Raw genomic sequence first — 23098 nt, forward strand, 5'->3', positions numbered from 1 at the left:
TCGATAATCCATAGCCTTGAGTCATACAGCGTGCAGTCGGCTGTTTCATCTTCCACGTACCTAGGTATATATTTTGCGTGTAACCCACCCTCAAGAGTGTTCGCCAGCGCCACTCTGTCCCCAACGGCGAACGTGGAACGTCCTGTAATATCACAGTTGTCACGTAGCACGTGATCTAGAGAAAATTATAGGAGCTGTCTCCTAAAATAAATTTGTTTTCTAATATAGAAAATTTGTTTTCTACATTAGCTTAACGGGATCTTCGACTGTGACGACCTTGAGTCATAGGTTAGCGTAAGAGGTTATCAGACAGCTCCCCTAATTCCACTATAAATCCCGTGCTATACGTGACGCTTGCAGTAATACGGGACGCTCCACGTCCGCTGCTGCCCTTGACAAGGCATCTGTTGTCGTGTAGGCAACTTCGGCTGGACATCACGAAAATTTACGTCGATGGAACAAATACCGAACATCACGCTTGTTTGTCAGCGCAGTCATCAAGCCGTCAACGAACGAATTATTTAATATGCCTGGCGAAGCTCTCGAGAATTGGGCGTGGCTACGCTTAAACCATTACTCTACTGATCGACCGTAACAAGCTATAGTGGCCACACTATGGTACATTTGGCTGGAAATATGCTCGAATTGGCTGTAACGCTTGGAAGAATATAGGGTAGTGACGTTAGTCAGGGACAACACCAGTAACAGTTGCAATAATTTGTGCGTATCACATGCATTAGATATGCGGCTCAAGGCCTAAGCTGGCTTATGAATGGTCTAAAAAGTTAAATGTCATTACATGATGTTTCTTCTTTTTAGCGAATACCGGTTGGGTGCTCGACTCTTGGTTCCAAAGATGTGGATGGGATCGAATCCCGGCCACTGTGGCCGCTTTTCGTTGAAGCTGAAAAGCAAGGTGCTCAAGCTGTGCGATGTCAGTGTACATTGAAAAACCCCAGGTGGTCGAAATATCCGGAGCCCTCCACCACGGCGTCTCTCATAGCCTTTGTCTCTCTGTAACACAAAGCCCACATATCAAACCAATCTGTTTGCGAAAAATGGAATAATGTTCTAGCCTTGCGTTTTGCTTTTCCAAGAGTTTTAATTTTCTCTAAGTAAAGTTGTACCAAACTGTTTTTAGGTAGTATTCAATTTCCTGGAATTTTGCATCTTTAACCCACACCAAGATGTTATTCAAAAGTGGGAGCTCTCCAGAATGTGCCCTACTTGGTCACGTGATCCTCATGGTCCCTGGACAAGGCTGCAGTGAGCTAGTTAGTGGCGTGATAGAGAGAATCAGAAAAGGTGTGGTGCAGCTCTTGTTGCACTTCACTTCTTGGTGGGCAACACTTCAGTATCTTCACCCGCTTGGTATGGCCTTTTCAGTCAGAACCTGCTGTTCTACATCTGCTCGCTGTCGTTCATGTGCATCTTCGTGGTCGTCATGGTCTACTCGGCCATCGAGATGAGGCGCCGCGTCCACGAGCTCACAACGGAGGCTCCCAACCGGACAACCTACGCCGCCGTGTCGATCTCAACTGGCCGAGGCGGAGACACCACATTCGGTTCATTCGGCTGGGCTACGGGTAACGAGGCACTGCGCGGAGACGAAGACGGTGACCAACTGGTTCCAGACCATGGACAGTGAGTGCAGAATGCACGATTTGCAATGTAGGGATGACCATTTTATGGTCTTCTAGGCACCATAACCACCCACCGAGCAAGCTGGAAGGTTCCAGTGCAGTGTTAGGCTGATCGCGTCGCTTCGGGTTTGCTGTTCGACAGAGCGGCCATATTTTCCGAAGTGAAAATTGTACACATTACAGTAAACCCTTTTTCTCCAGGTGGTCTAAATTATTCTGGACGCCACCCCGCGCGCGCTTCTCGTAAAGTAACTTCGAAATGTTAATCCCCAATTTTACATCACGTCGTTCAATACTATACCATACTTTACCGTAATACCATACCCTACAATACCATATCAGAGTCTTCATTGTGTTTTTCCACAATGGGACGCACTTTCCCAGAAGAAGTTGAAGCCTCGCTTAAACAACGGGACGAGCCAACGTCAGCTGCATGTGTTAGGATTAGACAACTGAAAATGTTAGGATTCAGCTGATAGTTGCCTTTGGCAGCGGCTGTTAAATGTGTCATGTGAACCATTGTCAATTACTACGTCTCATGACCTATAAATGTAATGAATGTGTTACAATACCCGCAGGTCGCGTAACAATGTTTTGTGGTGTTATTTCTTGTAGGCAGCGGCTACGGAACCTCCGCAGACTGCACTTGTTTTGTGAGCAAAACTGCACACTACAGACAGACCGACAGCAGAACTCTGGCATGCGTACAGTACACCAAAGTACTATAATCTGCCGGATAATTTTTATTCGGTGTTTTCTCTTCTGCTGCACTGGTAGTTTGGCGCTTTTGCTATCGGAAGACTGGAAATTGTTAACGGAACTTAACGAATATTGAGGAAAGCGACACGAAGGCTGGGGCGTACAAGAAGGCTATTGAAAAGTGGCACAGACTGTGGACGGACTTACGCATTGTAGAAGAGATGAGACTAACACAAGGAATTGCCCAACCTTGCTAAGCTCACGGCCACCACCACCTCAACTACCGAAAGTTAGGCTGGCTGAGCTAGTCGTGGCTCATGGCGATTGTTCTCTTTCTTTCTCTCTGTTCGGCTGTGTTCTGTCGTTATAACTAGGGCAAAATGAGAACAATTTTGCAGGTCAGCTTCATCGCTTCTGAAAATTTTCACTCAACAGCAGCCGTTGTCTTCGATGTTTCCTTGTGCTTATCTTGTTCCACATATGCTGCTTTCCAACATACACTTTGTATCTCTTTCACTACGTATATGCGGCCCTGTGAGGTGCAGCCGGCGGTACAGGAACAATTTGCAAACATAACGATATAAAAAAATGCGGACTTGTAGGGTCATCATTTTATGTCGCGTATGACAGATTTTTAGTCACTCTTGAGCCTTGTGTCTCCATTTAACAGCAGAAACCGTTTGCGATAAAGACCTCACATTGGCTTACAAGCACACACTGTTTTGCATATCGAGTGTAGTAAGTGCAAGGCCTTGTAGTTCGGAAGAGTGGCCTTGCATATCGTACAGTACATGAAAGCTTGGAGGAATAGATGAAAATCATAGTAAGCAGTAGCAGCAAAAACGAGTCAACTACTTTGGCTTTTGTAGAATACAAGGGCTGCTTTGGACAACATGTAATTGCTATGTATTTACGCAACTGTAGCACCCAACGCTTCGGACGTGTGAAGCACATTTTCTTTTGTTTCTTTTTTCCTATTATACAAAAAGCTTGCTGGAGGACACGCTGGAGGAGAGGCGTCGCAAAGCAAGGCTTGGGAGACGACTCACCACGGAATCCAAAGCTAAGACCGAGAAGACTACAAGTCACGTAGAGACTCAGCGCAGTGAAATTTCGGGGTCTTCTTCCATCGCAACAACCTCTTCGAGAACTAGAACTTCGAGCACAGAGTCCAAAAACATACAACACTTTTCGCCCAGAACCAAGAAGGGTTCCAAGGACACCACACATAAAAACACGATAAGGCATCGCGCCAAAACCACCGCTCATTCGAAAACAATGGCCGAGTGGTTCCGAAGACACAGCCCTTCTACGGTTAAGCCTACGACTGTAGTCTCCCCGATAGGCGCGCGAAAAAGCGCACGTGTAATGCTTTTGGTGTCTGCAACCGACGATGTCAGCGGTAACTGAGCCGCCATCAAAGTGGAGAGTTAAGACTGCGCCACCCAGCGACATGACCGCACAATGCTATATTTGAAGTCGAAGGGCTCTAATACCTGCCTGGAAACTGTAGCGGACAATGGTTCGAAATTAGGTGATACGCTATATAGCCTGGTGTTAATAAAAAGTCCACAAACTGATATTATTGCTAAACGTATACCAGCGGTTCGCAATGTTCAAATAGCTTTTAACTCTGAGTTGAGGGCTATGGCTGGGGTTGGCCTAAGGGACACCTCATTTCAAAGCTCTTACTATGGTTTCTTCCTGTATAGTATACGCCAATTCACAATATTATCTTTAAATGTCGGTGTTGTGCTGCCGTTAAATAAAGCTGTAATGTACGTTGCCTACCTTTGTGTGCTTTTTGCATCAACATGCTCAAGCACCTTAAAGAGACGACTCTCGGTTTTAAATATACTCGGCAGGGTCTGTACAAGTAAGGACTGTGACCAACATGCATAAAGACATGATATGCAACAGCGAATGCAGTTTTACACCACTCGGTGTGTACAAAAAGCTCCATATAAGCAGAAGAAGTGGCAGGGCAGTAAGGCTGCATATTTGCGGCGCAGTTGGTTTAGACCTTCAAAATGTTCCCTGCATTATTATTATTCATGTCTTTAACTCTCTGGTTGTCTGTCTGTCTGTCTGTCTTAGCAGCTTTGGAAAGCCCGAATACAGTTTTTTTGAGGCAATCTCTTACGTTTGCCCCTCCTCTGCATGTACAAGAATTAGGTTTTCAGTGGGTTCCGGGGCACTGCGGCATTAATTCCAACATAATGGATGGTTTCTTAGCGATTTCAGTTCTCAATGAACCTGTTGCCAGTGTTGCACCGAACAGTATTTTGCTTCATATATCCGAGTTTGAAAGGTTTCAAATACTGCACTCCTTCTGCAATGAACCCCTCCTTGAGACTGCGGACTTTGAGCACTTAAATTTCCATTGGAAAATACGGTATTTCAGCTAGAGACAATATGAGGTCTCCATAACGCTCTTGCGTTGTAGAATTCCTTGCCTCAAAACTTTATTTATGTCACCCTGGATTCACGCCGTTGAATATGTGCATCATGCGATGACGTGGGAACCATAGAGCATTATATCCTAGCTCTCCTGCCGGAGGTATGCTCCTCAGAGAGGAAATTATTTGGAAGGTTCTCTTGCTTGCTTACGTCTGCCGTTTACAATTGCTCACCTTTGCTGTTTGGTGCAATCGCCAAAGGACATGCCCTAAAACCAATGTGTGATTTACTCCATAGCTATAACATTGCGGCCGATTTCTTTGTTAGCGGTTCTATGTCTTGATTATGTTTGAAAATTTTATTTGGCATTTTTTAAAACTGTTTTCTTTTCACGTTACTGTCCCTACTACCTCAATTTTTTTTTTTCAAATTATGTTAGCAACAGTAATTTCTAATTAATAAGTTTTATATCGTACAGTCTAAGTCGGGATCATGTATACAATACTTGCACATGAACTGAACCCTGGCCAATACTCCACTGTGGGTATGTGCCTTATGAACAGAAGCAAGAAGAAGAAGAAGAGGATGAACATCTTCATCCATCCGAATCCTCACGTGAGCACGGACTCTGAGCGCGCGGAGCTAGCACGTAAAAGAAGAAGCCGTGCCGTTTCGTTTGCAGACGTCTGTTGTCTTCCGCAAAGCCGTTCTTTGAACTCACCCTCCCAATCTTCCTGTTACTGCCTTCAGCCAGGAAACAACACGATGAGCGGACAGACCGAGGTGAGCCCACGTTTTAGCACGCAAGAAGGGGCTGCTACCTGGTAGTGACAATGCTTGTACCGATGCCATGGCTGGAACTGATGTCATCACGGCCGCCATATTGTATGCTGTGTTCTTCACTCCCTCATTAGGCGGGCGGAGTCTCTTGCGAGCCGCCTGCAGGTGACAGCCTCTGAGTAAAACTACGTCTCCGTTGGAATGCGTTATGTGTTCTAAGGGTATTCTACGGTGCCCCCTGTTTCTAGTCGTAAAGTCCAGTTCGGGCTACTTTGTGGGGCATGTCCCCCAAATAAATAACAGCGCCAAGGCACGACTTAGAGCGGAGCGAACAAAAGACCCCTGGGTACCAATTGACCTTCTCTTTTCTCATACTGCCATGTGTGCAGTCGTTGTTCATCGTGCTGCCTGCTTGTATCTCTTCTGATGTTTTGAAACATTAGCTATTTGTCGTTCATTTTTGTTTCATGTGGCTCATGGTGTTTATGGGACAAATATACTTAGCAGTGGATCAATTGGTTAATCCGAAGGTCGAGAGATAGCTCTTCGTGGTTACTCTATAGGCTTTCCCTTCGTTGGTAACACCAGATACTTGGACTCTGGCTTGTGCTACGGCTTCTGCAGCACGGTTCCTGCGGGTCCGTTCATGGTTAACTACGACTCGTTCTTCTTCTTGTTCTGGAATTTTCCCTTTAATGTTTTCCCGTTATTTTTCGCTCACAGAACCGACACTGACTCCAGATTTTTAGTGTATCGGGACCTTTAACCCTATCGAGTTAATAACCACAGAGTACGATGTCACGGGGCCGGCCTTTGGAAACCATCGTAGTTTGAAAGCATTGCAAAATGGGCCCGTGCAACAGCAAGTCCTGGTCAATCGTACTGCTGGCGGGCCATCACGTGGGTCCGATTTTCCACCTTTTATTTTTACTGACTGCAAAGCGGTCACGTGGCGAAATGATGTTCTCCTCACTGCACCTTTGCTGCGGGTAACGGGATGAAGACGTCATTTCTTGAGAATGACGCGATCTCCGCACAAGAAACCTTTAGCCGGAGACACTATAGATGTTCCTCACGTGGTCATGGCTGTATTAAACCGCACCTATTACGCACGTCCACAGGTCAACGGGGGCGAGCTGCCTCCGCCTACGCGCAATCTGATGATGTCGGTACGCGTAGAGGCGTTTGCGGCCATCGAGCTCCTATGCATCGCGGGTGTGGCCACGTACGTGTTCCTGACGCCACCGCCAGACGGAGTCCGGTCGAACATCACCTGCGCCGGCCTGGACTGCTACAACCTGGCCAGGCAGCTGTACACAACCATGGACCTGCGCTCGGATCCCTGCGACGATTTCTACCAGTACACGTGCGGCCGCTGGGGGGAGAACCATCCCAACCACGAGGACCAGTTCCGCTATCTAGAGGTACAACATGCTCGCACACGGAGATGCTTCGAAAAGGTCGATGATGGCACAGCGACAGTGCGGTCAAAGAGCACCGTAGCTAGTTAGTCTTTGCTGTGATCTAAGGCAGATATTCATAGCGTTTCATCCTTTAGTCGCCTCCGAGGTAAAAAGGCAAAGGGCGAAGTAGACACCGCTTGCATCTAGCGTATGTATCGCATACTTGAAGAAGTCATTTATATAAAACAACCGCGGATTCAAAGTTATGAAATTGAAGAGAGCGAAAAAGGGAACAGTGAGAGCATTTGATTGAGATTATGGCAGAAAAAAGGAATAGGGGATCGAGGGCCTAATAGTTAGATGGAGCGAATTGGAGAGAAAAAGCATGGTGCTGCCCAGGAAAGATTGTGGGATATGCAAAAATGACCAGAGAAATACAAGACATGTCAGACATGCAGGCAAAGCATGGCGGGGAACAGGAAAAAGTCATGAAGGCAGACCTCGACCCCCCCCCCCCCCCCCCCCAGAATAGCTGAGCAGCAGGACAGAAAAACATTTGTACTCAAACCCATTTGATGCAGACGCCCTGCGACACTGGGAATCGAGCCATGCACCTCTCGCACGCAAAATGATACTCAGGACACTTAGTTACGCGCTGAATGGATAAATCAAACTTTAACAGCACTAGCGAAAAATTGCAGGTAATTTTTGCAGATTTCGTTCTTCTATAACCTACATTTATGCATTCGGCTGGAGTGAGATACACATTTGTTACTAATTCAATATCATCTTTGTTGAGTGGTTACGCGTCTGCAACGCCATACTGCGGGAGTTGCCGTTGCCTCGGAAATGCGTTACTGCATGCCTACATGCATGCTCACAAGCGAGATAAGATTTTACTCGAGGTAGTAGCCTTCTCATTAGTGTTTTCGCATTAGAATGTTTTCGTGGAGCGACAATGTGAAAATTGTCGCATGCCATGCGACGTCAGAGCACAGCTCACCTGGAATGGGGAAGGGGGGGGGGGGGGGGGAGGGGTGCAATTTCGATCACGAAAGACAGCGAGACGCTAAAGGTGAGGCGCTGTTAAGCCGCAAGTTCCTCTTCGTTTCGAAAACACTGAGCATCGGCTCCTTTTCCTGAGCCTACACAGCTGGCCGTCTCTCCTTCCTTTTTCAGTGCATCAGGTGTTCACATCAGGGGCTTTTGCCCTAACCTCTCACTGCTGCAGCTAGACTTCTGCGCTTCTCTTGATGGCACTTTTTCATGCCAAATATGATACCAGTCCACGCAACCCAGTATGCGTTATTTGCTATCCTTTACAGCAGGAAACGGCCACAGAAGTCTTTGAGCCTGTACTTACAGTATGGGAAGAGTGCGTTTAATGCATACACAATGATGTAATTTGCGGTGTTGTGTAGTGTTTTATGGCGCATAAGCAATAAAGGCGGCGAAACAGTGCTTTAATGGTAATGCCCATAAACAAACAAAACAAAAAACAATAGCTCACAGGCGATCGTACGGTGAGGTGCAAAAAATGTGCTTTAACAGTATGGGTTGTGCGTTTTGCCATTACATTGGCCTCTTCCAATTGCATCTTTCTGTTAGACTTTGGTGAGTTTTGAATAGAGGTTTCTGGAAGATGGTGATAAGTGAAGAATAAATGTTTGGTTGGGGTGAGGGGAGACTCGCAAGTGGTGGCTGCATCCATTACCGGTACGTGCTAACAGGTACACTCACCGGCGAGTGCTCTAGAGGAAGCATATCTTCCGCACCTAAAGAGTACCTAAGCGGTGCTGCAACTCGCTCTTAGTCGCTAGTTTCACTGAGGTGAAGTGGACGATGTACAGAATACCACTGCCTTTTTTGCAGGAAGAGGACCCACAATACTGATAACGCACTACAAAAAGCTACTCGTGAAAGTCGCCCATCCTTTCACTGGTTCGGCTGCAGCTTGCTTTTCGGCCTTCTGTGCCATGCGTCTTCAAGCAGGCAGCAACGTTATTTTCATGCTCTAAAGGGTTTTATAGCTGAAAATTTTCATTATAATGCACGATATAAAAATTACCTTCGGGATGCATCGTTTTAGTGTTGCCTCCCTTTTACTGCATTAGTGCAATCGAAACGACATTGCAACGCTTCGGCGTTCCTGTTAAAGCGACTGCATTCATTTTTTTTTTCGTCATCAGGACAGAGTGTACATGACGGCCAATGAAAAACTCCGCGAGCGCATGGAGAACTTGCCGCCTCCGGATAAGCCGCTGTCGGGGACGGACAAGGCCGCGCTCAGCTATCTCGCCTGCGTCGAGGTGCAGACACGCCACATCGACGTTCCCTGGAAGATCACCGAGCTGCTCTTCCGCCAGGGCAAGGGCGAGGATGGAACCGGAGGTGGCTCGCTGCTGAGTCCAACCACCGGAAAGCTGGCCACCCCGGATGCGGCACTCCGGCTCTTGGTGTCGCTGGCTCTGGACCTGGACATCGATGTCCTGTTCAAGGTGAGCAAGACAGCCGTCTGGCAATTTGGCAGACTGTTGGATTAGACTGTGATGTCCGAGTAACCGAAACAAGTATCCATTGACAACTTCGCAGTACATATCTTGGTCATATTATGGCTCTCATGAATGACATTCGGAAGCTACGAACCATTCCGGGGATAGATTCCCAAGCAGGAACGTGCTAAGAAGACACAGCTAATACCACTTTGCATGTGATACGCGAGGCCCACTGGCGTAGCCAGAAATGTTTTTCGAGGGGGGATGAAGTTGCTGCGCGCAGTGTCCTCCGTATTGAGCTACCTGTCACAAGCTACCTGTCACCCCTGCCAACTGCGCCATAAATGCTAAGTGCCCGCATGCAAGGACTGCCGGGAAGAATGCCACCCGGGACTTTTGTTACATCGAGTATCTTGTGTATCTATTGTTTAAGACTAAAATCGTTTAATTTAGCAAATGCACAAGTGAAAACAAATCGCAGCAAGTTTCCTATGCTTGCTGTTAACGTTAGTTAGAGCGTGTAGTCTTACTGACAGGCCTATAGATGAGAAGGTTGCTTGCAGTTCTTTTGCGTGTGCCTATAAACACTGATTATAATGCAGCATTTGCAAATTAAGGAACTGAGTTGTTACAAATAGGCGCGGACTTTAGGCAGACCTATTCGAAATGTTTTTCGTCGGAGCATACATAGTAAAAACAGCGAGATTCACGACGAACAAGGTCCCCGAGAGAGAGAAGGTAGGCATCGGACGAACTTGGCCTGCGCAGGCTATACGTATGGGGCGTCACGCTCCCTCCGTTTTTTTCTTTCTCCACGCATCGAACTTCTCTGCGTACTTTGTCAGCTTGTCTGATAGTGCAGCTTTCTCATTTGTATGGTCCGATGCATGGTTTTAGAAAACTCGATCAATGCACCTTCCGTGTTTTACATTTGCTTCGAAATGTCTTTTTGTGCGTAAAAAAGAAGTGCAGATTTATTTCCGGTGCCGGTGGTTGTTTTGGTAGGTTGTGCATGACAGCACGATAAACAGTTTGTTAGGGGCTGAAGCCCTATAAGCCTTAAGGCTTATGGGGCTTCAGCCCCCCACAAAATGTTTTCGTATTCAGGGGAATTCCCCCTGAATACGACTCTGCTGAGACGTCTTCGGGGGAATCGGGATATCTTTTTTAAGTCCGGAGTTTCGTTAAATCAAGTTTTGACGTATCGAGTGCAGCACGCACATGCCGTGCAGTAAAGGTGTCATTAAAGTATTGAAATGTACGATTATTTTTGTGCCTTGCTTCCTTCCTTGACAAACCTTCACAAAGTGGAGTATGTGGTATACTGAAAAGAGTAATTATATTAGTTATTCATATTTAGGCTTATTTCTGATCGACTAAAGACGCCAAAACTGTGTACGTATGCTCTGGTTCATACGGTAAAGCAATGGTAAGCATTAAAAATCATTCATCCTGTTTTGATATAGCAGCAAGCCATTGACACTTCGTCCTTTCATTCGAAGGGTTAATTAACGCAGGTATTGTCTGTGCTTGCTGTATCAGTGTGCACTATCCCTTTGATTTAACAATCAGCAGCATGTTGAGGAATGTCACATAAAGGTAGCGCTGTGTCACACATCTAAGTACGAGAATGAACACACACACGCACTTTGACTTGTAACAGTTTGTGATCGCCATGAGGCGGTAAATATACATGGAGTGGCCAAAAAATGCGCATTCGCGAGAGCAAGCAGTTCTTAATATTGCGAATCATTGCAAGATAGCCCGACAAATAGTTTTGCGAACAATAGTCTGCAATTGTCCCGTAGCCTATCACTTCTGACTTAATGATTTCGTGGTTTATAGTTTGCAATAATTATTCACGATGCATTTTTTACAGGCAGGTATGCAGTGCATATAGATATGCATTTGTAGCAATGCGCATCAAAAGAACCACACTTTATATTTGACATTGTAACGATGTCCACAAAGACGATCATTCATGCACCTTCCACTTTGTCCTGTACATTGTTTTTTGAGCGATTCTGCGGTGCGTTACACACGATCTATTCCCTGAATTCAACCAACTCAGTCTCATAGTTTAGCGGACACCCTTGCTTTTTTTTTTTCCTTTCGTAATTTTGCGTAACTTCTTCAGTTTACCTAGAGCTGAAGAAATAATTTTGGCTTTCTCCCGTTGTCCAAGCCTAATAATGAGACAAGCCGTGGTCGTATGAAACGAGGACTTGAAACTTCCTAATTGCATTCTTATTTCTTACTTAGCTCAAAATCAGCCCCGTTGAAAGGAACAAATTTATTTTAAAACATCGGGGGCGCATACAAGGACGTGCCCAGGAAACCCAAAATTGGTTGGCTTGTATACTTGTTCAGCAAAGCTGGCCGCATTACCTCTGGACAGATATTAATTAAGGCACGTGAAGCATAATATAGTGGTTACTCTATTGGAATGTTTGGAGCGTGCATGCTGAACTATACGAGAGCAGAGAACTGCTGGCTCGAAGCTCATGCTACCAGGAAATATGATCGTCTTGAAATAAAAGCCTTATTTAACAAAATCTAAAATTCTCCTTTAAGGGCACATCGTAATCCCGAAAGGGGGAAAGCCTGCGCGTGTGGAGTTTATTGCGTTATCAGCTAATAATTAGCAAGCACCAGATACATAGTCAATACATATTAAAAAGTCCTCTGTACTTTATTTAACAGCTACAAGGCGGCGGCAAAGGTACGGTTAAGCATGCGCCTAACAAATTGGGAGTAATAAATATCGCTGCTGTCATTTACCCCCCTTACAATAAAGAAAGAAGGTGGTTTTTTTATGTGCATTGCAAGAAATGCAACTACACGTCCATACCTATCAACAAAGAAAGCATTTTCATCCATAAGTATAGACCGCAAAGTTACCTGAGAAACCACTGAGGCACAAGTGACAGATACCTTATTTAAAAACGACATCAATCACAAAACCTCATATCCGGCTGTCTCTCAAAGAGCCGAAATATCCGAAAAATCACTGAAAACACACTTTGTTCGATAGGCGGGGCAATGTCTGGTCATTTCGTGAATATTTTATCGCTTCGCGGTGTGTGGCAAGATGTTGGAAGTTAGCGCTCGTGTGTGTGTTCTTTCTCATTCCTCTCTGGTACGTGTTGCGCTATGTTTATGTCTTGTCTAGCCAACTCGCCTGAACTGCTATATTATGGGAAGTATGGGTCACGTAAGGCGGTAAGACATCGCGGTACTATTTCGTGGACAGAAATGAAAACCAGTCACATTTGAAGAGCCTACATCCCACATGGTATATATACGACACTCCAATACAGCTTTGGGAGTCTTTTCTCCTGTCCGATTTTCTCTGTTTTAGTCGTGTTAAATGTCAGAACGAAGGGACTGCCACATTACATCTTAAACGTAAACTGCTATTCCAGCACGGAGAGGCTTTTTGATAGAGGCGAGAGACGAACTGATGCCGAGCACTGTGAGTAAAACAAGGCGAATCTGAAAATGAAGCTAAATATGTCATTTGATGTTTTTAATTTACTGCTTCAGAAATTATAGCCACACACACACACACACACACACACACACACACACACACACACACACACACACACACACACACACACACACACACACACACACACACACACACACACACACACACACACACACACACACACACACACACACACACACACACACACACACACACACACACACACACACACACACACACATTTTATCCAGATCACCTACCCCCGCACCCCGACTCACTCACTCACTGTCAATGATTCACCTGGTCCACTGATAATGTGTCATATTTCAATTACTCGTCACTGCTACAGGTAATAAGCTCTCAACTTATCTCCCTGGCTCATTGTCTTGTTGCACAAGAGCGTAAAAAACACGGGCACAGACCGAAAATGGACACAACAACCGCTCACTTGAACTTCTTCTAACCCCAGTAAGAGAACAAAGTACATTGAAAACCAGAAAAAAAGACGTCACAACATGCCACACACAAAAAAATAAAAAATACAAAAATACAAAAATAAAAATAAAATAACCGAAAAAAAGCAAAACACAAAAACAAAAATACGCATCCACGCTCCAAGCCAGCACCCCCGTGTTGCAAGGCCACTCATATGTCCACACCTAACACTCACACAAAGAGCACTCACTAGGTTCACATCAAAAGCTTATCAGGTCACATAGGTGGTCCTTAAACCAACCAAACAACTCGCACAAATAACTTCATTGAACTATGTTATCGTCTTGTTGCAATATTTTTCGCCGTACTTACGCAGCTGATATTAAAACTTGAATCTCATTACGTGGAAGCTCCCTGTTCGTTTATCATCATTTTGTTGTCTCATCGTCTCATCGTTCCCATCGGGATAGATCTTCATGGCTCCTGACCCTCGGACCGACAGCCGGCGCATTGTGAGCGTGGCGCACAGCGAGTCGCTGCTCAAATGGAAACGCCACCGAGAGCAGCTCATCACCCCAGAGGCCACGGCCACCTGCATCCGCCAGTTCATAAACATACTCTCCACGGAGTTCGCACTGCGCGCCGACTTGGCCGCCGCGCTGGTCAAGATGGACGTCGAAGTGACCACCAAGATGGCCGCCGCCGCGGCGCTCTCCTTGGGAGCCGGCGTTTACGTCACCTTCGCTCAGGTTAGCGATGGAAGAAGGAAAGAAGTGGAAGGCGAAACAGTGTAGCAATTGGGCTAGTGTGGCCCGAGTAGGAACAGAAGGTGGTAAGAAGGATGCGACGTCATAACCTCAGAGCCTACAGACTATTCCAACCTGCAGGATATAACCACAATGATTGGCGGAATACTACATTTATGAAACGCAACCAAGCTCTCCGTCGTCGACGCCATGTTGGTGGCTGTCGTGCTTGGTGCTCTTCGCTCAGGCGCAATACGTAATGCGCAGATAGTGGTCCTGTAGTGCATAGAATACCCCGCGAGCAGAACAGCTACGACTTGGTTGGAAAGACCTGTTCTTCGCGTTCATTACATATGATGTAAACTTTGCTGTTTTCCATCTAGCCATGACTAAAACTAGACAAGAGTAAAATTGCTGATCGCTAGTTTATTGTTCTCAAACCTCTCCCCGTAAAGGACTGTGGCTGATTTTGGCCATTTATTGAAAACGGGAATACTTAAGTGCACGAAGCAGTTTGTGATCTTTGTCGCAAAAAAAAAAAAAGCCTGTGTGGCTGTCCTTGAACGAACGCATTTCCTTCCCCGGCCCTGCACACTCAAGCCTGCCCGTTAGAGCGGACGGACACGATGCAGAGACTAGGGAAAGGACACCATGTGCTTGTCATTTTTTTTTTGTCCTCGTGTGTTGCGCTGCACATAACTGCATGTTAAGGTCGCGAAGCTCATTAAACAAGAAAGGACGTCGTTCATATCTCCATAAAATACCGGCACATTGACCCAACAGGTGTATGCCGCTCTGGCCACAGCGGGACTGGAGCTGATTAGTATGCGAGGCGGCAACGCAGCCGGTTCGGTCTATCCTATTGCGTTACTTCTTTCCGGCCTAGTTTTTGAAGGAAGCTCTTTGCGCGTATGAGAGGGTTTCTCCACTGGGAGGTAATCAGTCGGGGGTGTAGCTCAGATGGTAGAGCGCTCGCTTAGCATGCGAGAGGTACTGGGATCGATACCCAGCACCTCCACAATTTTTTCTTCAGTTTTTTTTTAATCAGTTGTCGCTACGCTTCACTCAGACGCCACTCTTAAGGCAAGTTTCAAAGAACACTCGCGAAATCTGTCTTCGTCTGTGCAGAGCAGTAGAGGTACAGAAATGTGTCGTTGATAAAAAAGCCAACCTTCAAAATCAACCAAAGCGAGCTTCAACGGGCGTAGGTTTGCGATGGCAGCCAATAACTTGTGTCGTTTTCAACCCTTCGTGCACCGAAAGACCGGGATGGTATGGTGGCTCTGAAACTGTTACCAGTCCAGCCGTAATGATGTTCTCATATTCACCAGTTTGCACACCTGCTTAAGAGATTCATTAAGAATAGTGGACATTTTGATAAAGGTATATATATGCAAGAGAATGTATATTCAACTAAGCGTATATACAGAGCAGAACCTACAGGCCTCTAAAGAAATTTTGAGCGTGAAGAGGGAAACTAGGTCACTAGATGTATGGTTTACACAGCAGTGAAATTCTGTGCAAAACAGAGTCGTCAAAAACCTTAGTGAAGAAAGGAACACCCCGCACATGCGCTGCACAGCGCAAACTACAGGAGCGATAATAATCTATATTATAAAGCTATAAATGCGCATAGTTTTTAAAAGATGCAATGGCACGGAGAGAACTATAAAATTCAGTTCGTATACTTAACATGTTCAGTTAATGAATTTCAAGTGTTTAGGGCCAAACATCGAATACAGTGTCTACCATTGTTACTTTTCGCCAGGCAAAAGAGTGCTGTTGTTGGACGAAGAAAACATGCATGAAACATAGTAAAGACTGATTATCCAAAATACGGTGACGTGGTCTATCCCTTGATTTTAGTAGGCTCAGGTTACCGTGAGAGTACAAGCTCTACAAATCTGGATATACGTGCTTATTATTTCCGGTTGACAGCAGTGTTGCATGAGCCCAACTTAACTAGCGGGAGTCCCCTGTGTATCGTGTTCTAAGTGCCCGTATTTTACCGCTAAAAAAATGATTCCAACTTGAAGTTTTAACGAAAGTTGTATGACGCTTTTAAAGAACTACCTCCGGAATTTTAAACGTTTCGAACATGCTATAGATATCCTGTAAGCGCCAGAACTAGCCTTTGGGAACTCAGAAAGTGATAACTTTGATTGCGGCAACGCATAGGAAGAGTGTGGCATTATTACAAACATTTGCGCACCCTCTCGCTGCACTCCTTAGTTGTTGTTTTCTCAACCTCTCTCTCTCTCTCTCTCTCTCTCTCTCTCTCTCTCTCTCTCTCTCTCTCTCTCACACACACACACACACACACACACACACACACACACACACACACACACACACACACACACACACACACACACACACACACACACACACACACACACACACACACACACGCGCACACACACACAATTTCTCCTATTGAGTTATGCACTGTTCGCCATTGGCTGTCGATAGATAGCGGTAATTGATGTCGGCCAAAGCTATTTAATGTGCACTCAGCATGCATGTGCTAGTTGCCGTTTCTGAGTTTAGCAGGTGGCCCCCGTGAATCATGCTGTGATTCGTCAGCGAGCGTCTAGAGAGAGTATAACAATGGGAATGGCTGCGGCGTTCATTTTAGCTTCAGTTCAATGACCCCTCCCTGACGCAGGTTCCATCTATGGAGGCACCTAAGGCATCAAGCCGTGTTGCTACCGAGAGGCAAGGTGCTGACCCTCAAGGCACAGTGCAGAACACCACTGGCTCTGCGTAAGTCAGCAGTGGTCGCTTACGAAAACTGACCCCCCGACGAAGGAGCGATAGAGCCAGAAGAACAGGCTAACCTGGCTTTCAAATGAAATATAGCCCAATAGAGTCTATACTTAATGTGCCGCGGTGACGCACACCGCCTTTAGAAACAACGACATTTGAAGAATAAAACGAACTTCAATAAAAATTGAGATCGTTCCTGAAAAGCTATTACTCTTGGAGAAACTAGTAGACTTGCCGAGGTGAAAGTGGGACTCGCATGCTGTGACGTGAGCTATCGAAGCCAAGTGATCTTTAAAGAAAGCGGCACCTGTCGGATCAAACTTCATTTCTCGTGTACTGGAAACATTTGTCCCTCAGAAGTATTTCTTTTTTCGTCTCCGACCATGTACCGGGCGACCAAGACGAAACGGAACCATTTATTGCACATGGGAGCAATGGGGGCACCGTCAGCTGAGGATGTTTGTCGCCTTTGTGTACCCCTTCCACCACGTCACACAGGTCGACGACCACCTAATGGCGCCCGGATATGTCAGCTGCCAATTACCACTTGCCAGAGGCATTCCGGTGATTTTTCGTAAACAATGCTGACGCGGACAACGCCGACATAGAATTTTCTCTACAGAATGGATGCCTTAATCCTTTCGCGTTAAAGGTTCGCTCCTTGAATAAGCTGCAGGATTCGAAGAGCGCGTTTGAGTATAGTCTTGATTAATACAAGTTACAAGTGAACTACAGCGGTACATTACCGGCCGGTTTGCCCGGAAAGCTGAGTAGGCAGTCATTTTATTGGCAGTAAAGAACACTGCACCAAGGCACCTTATTTAGAAGCATCCTGACGCGCCGCATCGTGGTACACGGGGCAACTTAGTTTAAGCTACCTGTTAACCTCCTTTTCATGTGTGCGGTGTTTTCAGCGCTCGGCGCCATTTCCGCGCTGCTTGAGACGTCGCAGAAGCCTTGGACTGCGTTTGTGCGCCAGAAATTCATTTATCGCGGCAACAATGCCAGCAGTGCCGACGCATTTCAGTGGTGGTAAAAAGCGTAATCGTCCGCGTACTGCTAAATACTGTAGTGTACACTGAAGAACCAGAACTGGACCCGCATGTTCCGAGTTTTTGTCGATTTCAGAAGTGTCGTTTTCGCCCTTACCTCAAGGCATGTAATTAGTGGAAACGCTAGAACTGGATGTCAGTTCGGTTGCCCCCTATTCCGGTTCCGGCTTTTCGATCAATCTGATGAGGGCGAAAATGACACTATTGAAAACGAAGCAAATTCGTATACGGCGCCAGTCGAATGAATGAAGAACCTATATACAAAAATTACGAGGGACTTTAGCGACTAATGTACTGAAAGACGAAAGCCCGAGTGCCGCATTCTGCTACGCAACTGGCACTAACTAGTAATTATTTATTCAATCAATTATGCAATAATTGAGTGCTCATTAGGTAAATAAATAATCAGTTACTGAAATGTTTATTAATTATACATTAATTAGTCATAAATTAGTAATGACTTGGTTCATTATTAGTCGTTGATTAATAATTGATCTTTGATTGACACCCATATAATGGACACATTCGCGCATAATGGCATGCTGTGGTGGTGCTCTGTGATTGGTCGATACCTCTATGACGTCATCCCGCCTCGGCTAATCAGAGCCGCCGCAAAAGCAGGACACATTGTGTCCACGACAGCTCTTATTATGGGTACCTCTCATAGCCTATATGAAGCTTCGGAACTTTTACATGTATGTCATATCTTGTCACAGCATTACATACTGTACCTATACCACGCCTTATCATATCGTAACTTATCCAAAATTAAGAAGTGCACCTATTTGGCTTACAGTACGGGCCGTGGATGAATAGCCCTCGACCTTCAGTCTTCATGTATGTAAAAGCAAGCCTCGGCTTTTAATTCAGACCCATCATGCGTTAAACATTATTATTTGCCCGCAGCGACGTCCCAGCGACAAACACCAACGTCTCGCGAGAGGAAAACCCGTGGCTCGCTGCCTTTAACGCTGCTCTTGGAGACAAGGGCAACTTAAGTGCCGAAGAGCCGCTGTTCGTGGCCGACCCGCGCCTTTTTGCGCTCACCCGCGAGGTGCTAGATCGCTACCCCACGAAGCACGTCCGCTACTACACCGCCTTCCACGTGGTGCGCCAGCTGGCGCCTTACACCTCGTACCGGCTGGTCGACGCCTTGTTCGCGCCCGAGAACCTGACGGCGGCCATGGTGTACTATGCGGACGCGTGTGCGGCCGCAGCGAGCCGACTGACTTCCTTCGCCCTGGCCAGCTACGTCTTTCAGGTGGGCCGCATCTTCGTGGAACTAGAATTTCGAAGCATTTATATACTCACATTTTTTGGCACAAGATACATACATACATACGTACGTACGTACATACGTACATACATACATACATACAGCTTTTGTCAAAAGTCCAGGGGGTCTACTTCTGATCCAAAATATGTGACTCGTAATACAGTCCCAGGTTTCCAAACTTGCTGAAAGCAAGAGTTTACGTCCTACCCTCTTCAATGGCTCAGACTTCCACGATTGTTAAAGAAGTCATAATATACGGCTTAAAAGCAAACCCCCTGGGCTCTAAACTTTTGGCAAAGGCTGTACATACATACATACATACATACATACATACATACATACATACATACATACATACATACATACATACATACATACATACATACATACATACATACATACTTGCGTTTGGTGCATGATGGCCCCAGTCGCCTATTCGCCATTAAACCCAACACAACACAACACAACACAACATACATACATACATACATACATACATACATACATACATACATACATACATACATACATACATACATACATACATACATACATACATACATACATACATACATACATACATACATACTAGTACCATTTTAATGGAACCAGGCCTTGAGCATTGTAATTCACATTTACAGGCTCGTTAAACTGCCTGCATAGCTTCAGTTTACCATTTATGTATTCCTGAACGTTCATCCGCCATTACTGGAAGTGGCTGCGGCTGTGGATATGGGCTAAAAGCTGAATATTGGCTGAAGAAGAAGAGGTATGATGGAAGGCTCTATATTAATTTCAGTCATCTTTGGAATTCACACTACAGCTAAGCACGCGCACGTGTTCTTGCGTCTTATGTCAGTCGAAATGCGGCCTCCGCGACCAAGGTTCGATTCCGCGTTCGTCTCAGAAGCCAGAAGTTTCAGGAAGTGTGGATTATTCAAATAGGAATAGCGGGCGAAATGGGTAAGTACGATGCAACTATTCCACCGAGATTTCACCGAGAACGCGTCATGACAATTATCAGTTATCATTGCTTTTAAAAGATAGCGAGCGAGTACGTCCCTTGCGTTTATGGCGAAATTGCTTGCAGGGTCATGCGTGGGTAGTCATGGCTGGTACGATGGCTAGTTTACAAAACTCTAGGACATAGACCTGTACCCTGGCCCCTTCCCGATGTGGCGGAACCGGATTTATTCGCAGGGAGCACAGCCTGCGGAAGAACTGTCAAATTGTCGATCTGAGCTCTGACAGTACACTCGTAGTACACTCGTAGGTCTCGCGCCATGCACTCGTGGTACAGGCTAAAACCGCCTCCCATCCTTTTCTCTAACCTCTAATTGCAGTTACATATGTAATTATTTTTATTTTTTAGAGCGCAGCTCTTTGGCGTCCGTTCCTGGGTTTCGCGTCGGCGTCGGCCTCGTAACCAGCTCCGCCCCCCTTTCATCCCCCCAGCGCTAGCAGCGACCGACTGATACCGCTGGATGCCGCTGACGCCTCTAGAGAGTCAAGATAACGTGACTGCATAGAACACCGTCGCCGCCATGCAGAAAGAGGAGGGGAGGGTCCCCCCCCCCCCCCCTGTTCCTGTGTGGCGGATAGGGTGCTCTTCAGTTGCCGACGCGCCAGTTATTTCACGTAGGCCCCGGCACGTCGACGAATACGTGACCACCTTCCCACGGCTAGACCTGGTTCTTGGCGCTGCGGAAGCGAGGGTATCATATTGTTTGCGTCGGCATCGGCGGCGTTGTCCCTGAAACCAACTCCGCAGCTGGGGTTGACTCACTATCGGCGTCAGCAGCATCAGTCAGTCGCTGCTATCTCTTCCCTCCTCCCTTTATCGCGTTGTCCGCTTGCTGCGCGTGCTTCTGCCCCCATCGTTTGCCGCTGGGTGTACACGCCGTCCCCCTCTCCCCTCTTCCTGGGAGTCTCCGGTTGTCAAAGCGCCGGCTCGAACTTAATTCCTTTCTTCGCTCCTCCTCCAATGCAACCCCTGTGCGGTGGCAATCAGAGAGCCAGATCGGTGGCGGCGGATCTGTTTATGTGCACCGCCCGAGCCGAAATTGCCGCTGCCGTTCGCCACTGCGAAATTATCTGCCAGTTCTTTCTGAGCCATGAGCGAGACGAATGTTGACATAAAGACAAACAGGAATTTCTTCACACTTATGCGGGAGAACATCCCGTTCCTCTCGCTCGTAACGCGTCCCACGGCGGTGACAACCTCGCGAGGCACTTGTATAGATCTCGTCTTTGAGAATCAAGCATTGGTGTACCAAGTCGAACATATATCAGTGTATTTATCCGACCACAAAGCTTCCTTCATGACTGTCAAGAACTGTTAGTGGAGTCTTTGTTAAAGGAATACGTGTGAAAAATAAAAAAAAAAATCTGTGATAGCGCATACATGTGTTGCTCGATTTCTTTGCCCCAATCTATCGAAAAGGTGAAACAGCTTATTTGCTGCGCTCAAATTTCGCATTAGGAAGTAACGTAATCGTCGGTAATTTTTCAGAATTTAGTGCCCCATCAACGGGTCCAGGCAGCCTATGATCAACTGAACGCGCTCAAGAATCGAACGGCAGAATTGGCTACTTCGTGGCTTGCCAAGCCGGACCAGTTGTGGGCCGTGCAGCGACTCGAGGCCATCAAGACCATAGTCGCCTGGCCGGCACGGTTCAACAGCTCGAGTGGGGCTTTAGTGGACCAGTTCCTAGCGCACTTACCCGACTTTCGAGGCTACTACGTCGAGATATACTTCGACGCCGTGACTGCCATTCGGAACCACGAAAAGGCCCAGCTGTTGGATCGAACCAATGGCTCCGTTGAGAACAAGATCGCCCGGGAGGAGGACGGGCCCTTTCCGGGACTACGCCCCACCGTCCGCTTCAGTCCCTGGTACGGCAGCATCCTGGTTTCCCCCAGCGCCATCCTGGAACCATTCTTCATTAACGGCAGCGATCCGCTGAGCATGGGCGCTTTCGGACATCTAGCGGCTCATGAACTGTGGCACGCGGCGTTGGGCGAGATGCCCCTGGGCGTCTCGCCCCAGTCTGATCTTACCATAGGAGAGGAACAGCTGAAGAGGCACCAATGTGTGGCCAATATCTACAAGAACGCGGGAGTCAACAAGAAGGACGCCGAAAGGGGTTCCTCTGAGAACGTCGCCGACATCGTAGGCCTCGAGCTCGCCTATTCCGTCTATCGCGAAGGTAATGCGTCCGCATCCGATTCTGGAAGCGGCGGTGACGAAAATGCTACCGACATCACGGGTCTCAATCTCGCCCGACTCTTCTTCCTCGCGTCGTGTCACAAGTGGTGCTCGGCAACTCCCGACACCCTGTCCAAGACGACGTTGGGCTACACGACGCCGAGGCTCCGGTGCAACGTGCCGGTAGCCATGCTGGACTCCGGTAGTGGCTTTGCTGAAGTGTTCGGTTGCAAGCCCGAAAGCAGAATGGTTAAGATTGCCGCCGGCCCCAAATGCACGGCGATTGAAGAGCAACCAATGGAGCCGCCCCGCGCCTACAACATAACTGGATAGCGTTCGATAGGTGTCCCCGTACGGGGCTGAAGACGGGTGCCTTTCGCCGGTTTTTATTCGCACTGGCTGTCCGTGTCAATGGAACTTCTAAGTGTTGACGCTACGCGGGGCTGCTCCAGACAGTGTAACTTTAACGCAATTGCTTGCATTTTAATTACGCCCTGTCGGGAAGATAAAGCTGTTATGCTTTGTACCTACCGTATCATCTTGGTCTTCTCTCAAACATTTGCGTAAGTACGTTAGAAAACTGGACGATTTTGTAGCTTTATAGTGTACTCCGCAGGTGGTTATGGTGAGGATTGTGAGTAAACCCAGAATCCTTCTTTTAAAACATGACACGAAGCAAGACAAAGGTATACATCTGCA

At 46.8% G+C, this 23098-nt stretch overlaps 2 protein-coding genes and 1 non-coding gene across 3 annotated transcripts; all 3 read left to right on the forward strand.

Moving 5' to 3' along the window:
• Positions 1-1444: 1444 nt before the first annotated feature.
• Positions 1445-3907, forward strand: LOC146173486 (uncharacterized). The gene is made up of 2 exons (XM_084585206.1): positions 1445-1644; positions 3332-3907. The coding sequence occupies exons 1-2, from the start codon at positions 1445-1447 to the stop codon at positions 3750-3752; spliced, it is 621 nt and encodes a 206-aa protein (XP_084441332.1). The 3' UTR covers positions 3753-3907.
• A 2740-nt stretch (positions 3908-6647) lies between these two features.
• LOC146173487 (neprilysin-2-like) lies at positions 6648-22894 on the forward strand. Its single transcript, XM_084585207.1, has 6 exons — positions 6648-6946; positions 9115-9423; positions 13819-14097; positions 16763-16860; positions 18822-19176; positions 21704-22894. Exons 1-6 carry the CDS (start codon positions 6683-6685, stop codon positions 22730-22732), a joined length of 2334 nt encoding a protein of 777 aa, XP_084441333.1. The 5' UTR covers positions 6648-6682; the 3' UTR covers positions 22733-22894.
• On the forward strand, positions 15040-15112 carry TRNAA-AGC (transfer RNA alanine (anticodon AGC)). The gene has a single exon. It is a non-coding gene; the product is annotated as a tRNA-Ala (tRNA).
• Positions 22895-23098: the final 204 nt, after the last annotated feature.

The sequence above is a fragment of the Amblyomma maculatum genome, chromosome 11 (assembly GCF_055883805.1).
Source record: "Amblyomma maculatum isolate TAMU_Amacu chromosome 11, ASM5588380v1, whole genome shotgun sequence".
NCBI lineage: Eukaryota > Metazoa > Arthropoda > Arachnida > Ixodida > Ixodidae > Amblyomma > Amblyomma maculatum.